At 34.3% G+C, this 2,425-nt stretch overlaps 1 protein-coding gene across 1 annotated transcript in view; it reads right to left on the bottom strand.

Moving 5' to 3' along the window:
- Positions 1–2,182, bottom strand: part of LOC102582582 (UPF0481 protein At3g47200-like) — a 24,401-nt gene extending 22,219 nt beyond the window's left edge. Inside the window, exons 1-2 of the mRNA XM_015315012.1 lie at positions 2,095–2,182; positions 689–827 (exon numbers count right to left, since the gene is read on the bottom strand). Of these exons, the coding sequence (XP_015170498.1) occupies positions 689–827; positions 2,095–2,182 (227 nt within the window). The remainder of the gene's footprint in view (positions 1–688; positions 828–2,094) is intronic.
- Between the last annotated feature and the right edge of the window lie 243 nt (positions 2,183–2,425).

Raw genomic sequence — 2,425 nt, 5'->3', positions numbered from 1 at the left:
AAATAAAATATATATATATATATATAAAATTAAATAAAAATATTTTCAAGTCATTTTAAATAGTTTATCACTTATTTATAATTTTTAAATAATATACGTGTTATGTATATAATTACCATATTTTATGAATATTCAAAAATCGTCTCAAAAAGAGTTTGTTTTAATTAAATATTCAATTAAATTAATTTGGTTTAAAATACTTATAAGTTATTTAGTTAATTAGTTTAATTATTCTTATTTTATGTTATTTTATTTTGTTGATTTGAAAAGTGCGTTTTTGTTGATTTACGTTCTTTAAGTTTTGGCGGTAGTTTATGTTAATTAGTTTATAATCGAATTATTTGTTTTATTTCGTTAACATTAAGAAGCTCATTAATTAATTTATATTAATTCGTCCTATTTAGTTACTAGCCGAATTAACTAAAATAATTCAATTTGGCTAGATTGTTAATTCACCTACCTAACCCTTTATTGCAATTCTAGCCTATTTATTTTGAAAGACCAAGTTGGCCATTCATTCAATAATTTCCAGCAGCCCTTTTTTTTTTTCATTTCAGCAGCCCACCAAGAGCCCAATACCCATTCCAATCAGCCCACATCTTCCAATCAGCCCAACACACATCACATACTAAGAAACCCATTTCAACAATATACAACAATCCAAACAATACAGGGATGACAACAGTACTGCCGACCCCTATTGCCCTTCTTCTTCACGCCAAAGTGACCAGAAAAACGTACAGCAGCAGTCCCAAATGCGTTGACACACGCAACAACGGGACAGAGCATGCGTCTGCCCCATTTCCCCTTTCGGAATGGGGTGAAACCTGAAGAAAAAAAGGTGTTCGCCCAAAAGGGTGAAAGGATTCAAATTTGAATTTAGGGATGGGCCTCGAACCGATTTTTGGGGTCCCTTTTCCCCCATTATTCTGAACCCTAGAACACCTCTATAAAGACTATCCTCTTTTTCATTGATTGAAATTTTTTGACCTAAGAACAGAGAGAAAACGGTTTTTTTTTATTCTTGGGCTATCTAGAGTGGTTTCGATTTGTTAGAGTTCGTCGGATTCCGGCACAGTTTAGTCGTGGTGTTTGTGGAAGCTCCTCGTGGCTAGCTTGTTTCGTCCGGTTCGCTGCCCAGGTAAAGGTGAGAAGCCCATCCTACTTAGTTTTTGTTGTTCTCATTCTTCTCGACTTCTTATATGTCTTGTTATGATTTTGTCTGAGTAGCTGTTCCCTTTAAGATCTCTTCGGTTTATTTAAAAAGGGTTCAGGTATCTTATTTTATGTGTAAAGGTGGACTGGATACCAATATTACTCTCTCTTTTAAGTGTTAAAGTCGTATTCGTTCTATGATGTTCGGAATCAGTTCGACGACTTGCTTTCCATGGTTAATGTCTTGATTGCTCCTCACACTCGTAATTCTCTATCTGTCTAGCTTTGGCTTCTTTTTCTTTTCCAGCATGTTGCTAGTTGTTAAGTGTTGTATAAAGTTTATTTGCTTGCTTCCTTGCCCCATTCCCTTTCTTCTTTCTTCTTTTTTTCTTATTTCTATAGGTTTAGTTCAAATGCCTTTGAGTGTTAAAGTGTTTAGAAAATGATAAGTCGCTATGATTCTAAGGTTCTTTTCTTCAAATAACTTTGTCTTAAGTTTATGATACCGTTTTGACATGAATGTTGCATTTTAACTTAGATCAGTAGCTTGTGTTGTAGAGGAAATGTATTAACTTCTTTTGGTGTTTTCTATTGAGTAAATATTAGTTTGAAGGTTTATTCAAAATTAGGCAGTTATACTAGCTAGTTATGGCCTAATTATCTTGGTTTGAAAAGTTAAGATTATATATTAAGGTGTCATTGTTAGAATTTTGCTTCTGTTCAGATTCGGCTATAGCCATTAATTGTCTAAGGTCATCAAAGTCCGTCATGTTGGCCTAGAGCTTTGTGTAATTTCCCTCTTCTTTTTACAATGTTTAAAATTAAAAATGATAGTGCACTGTTCCAGTTCTCTGCCTAATGTTTTCCTTTTAAAAATTAATGAATGATTACTTATGTATTTCTCTCTTGTTTTATTATTTTTGTTATACATGTGAGCACTATTGAGGATTCCATTTGGATTCCAATCCCACTTGCGTTTCGAATGGGCCACGGAAGCCCAGTTGCATCCGCTCGAGTCAGCCTCCATTTTGCTCAGGTCCACGGGAGTAAATTACAGCGTATAAATCTGAAAAAATGGAATTGCAGGTCCTAAAGTCTAGGGGAATGGATCGTATACAATCTGTATACACTTGTTATACAGTAATATACAGGCCAGATTATCGGAAATACAGGTTGAAATACATAAAACACAGGCGTACAGGTCTAAAAATGTAGCAAAGTATAGGTTGAAGGCAGATACGCAGGTTTCGGAAGCAAAAAGGCCCGAAAA

This window comes from Solanum tuberosum, unplaced genomic scaffold (genome assembly GCF_000226075.1).
Source record: "Solanum tuberosum cultivar DM 1-3 516 R44 unplaced genomic scaffold, SolTub_3.0 scf00330, whole genome shotgun sequence".
NCBI lineage: Eukaryota > Viridiplantae > Streptophyta > Magnoliopsida > Solanales > Solanaceae > Solanum > Solanum tuberosum.
The sequence above is the reverse complement of the archived record's forward strand: the minus strand, read 5'-3'. Positions and strand labels throughout refer to the sequence as shown.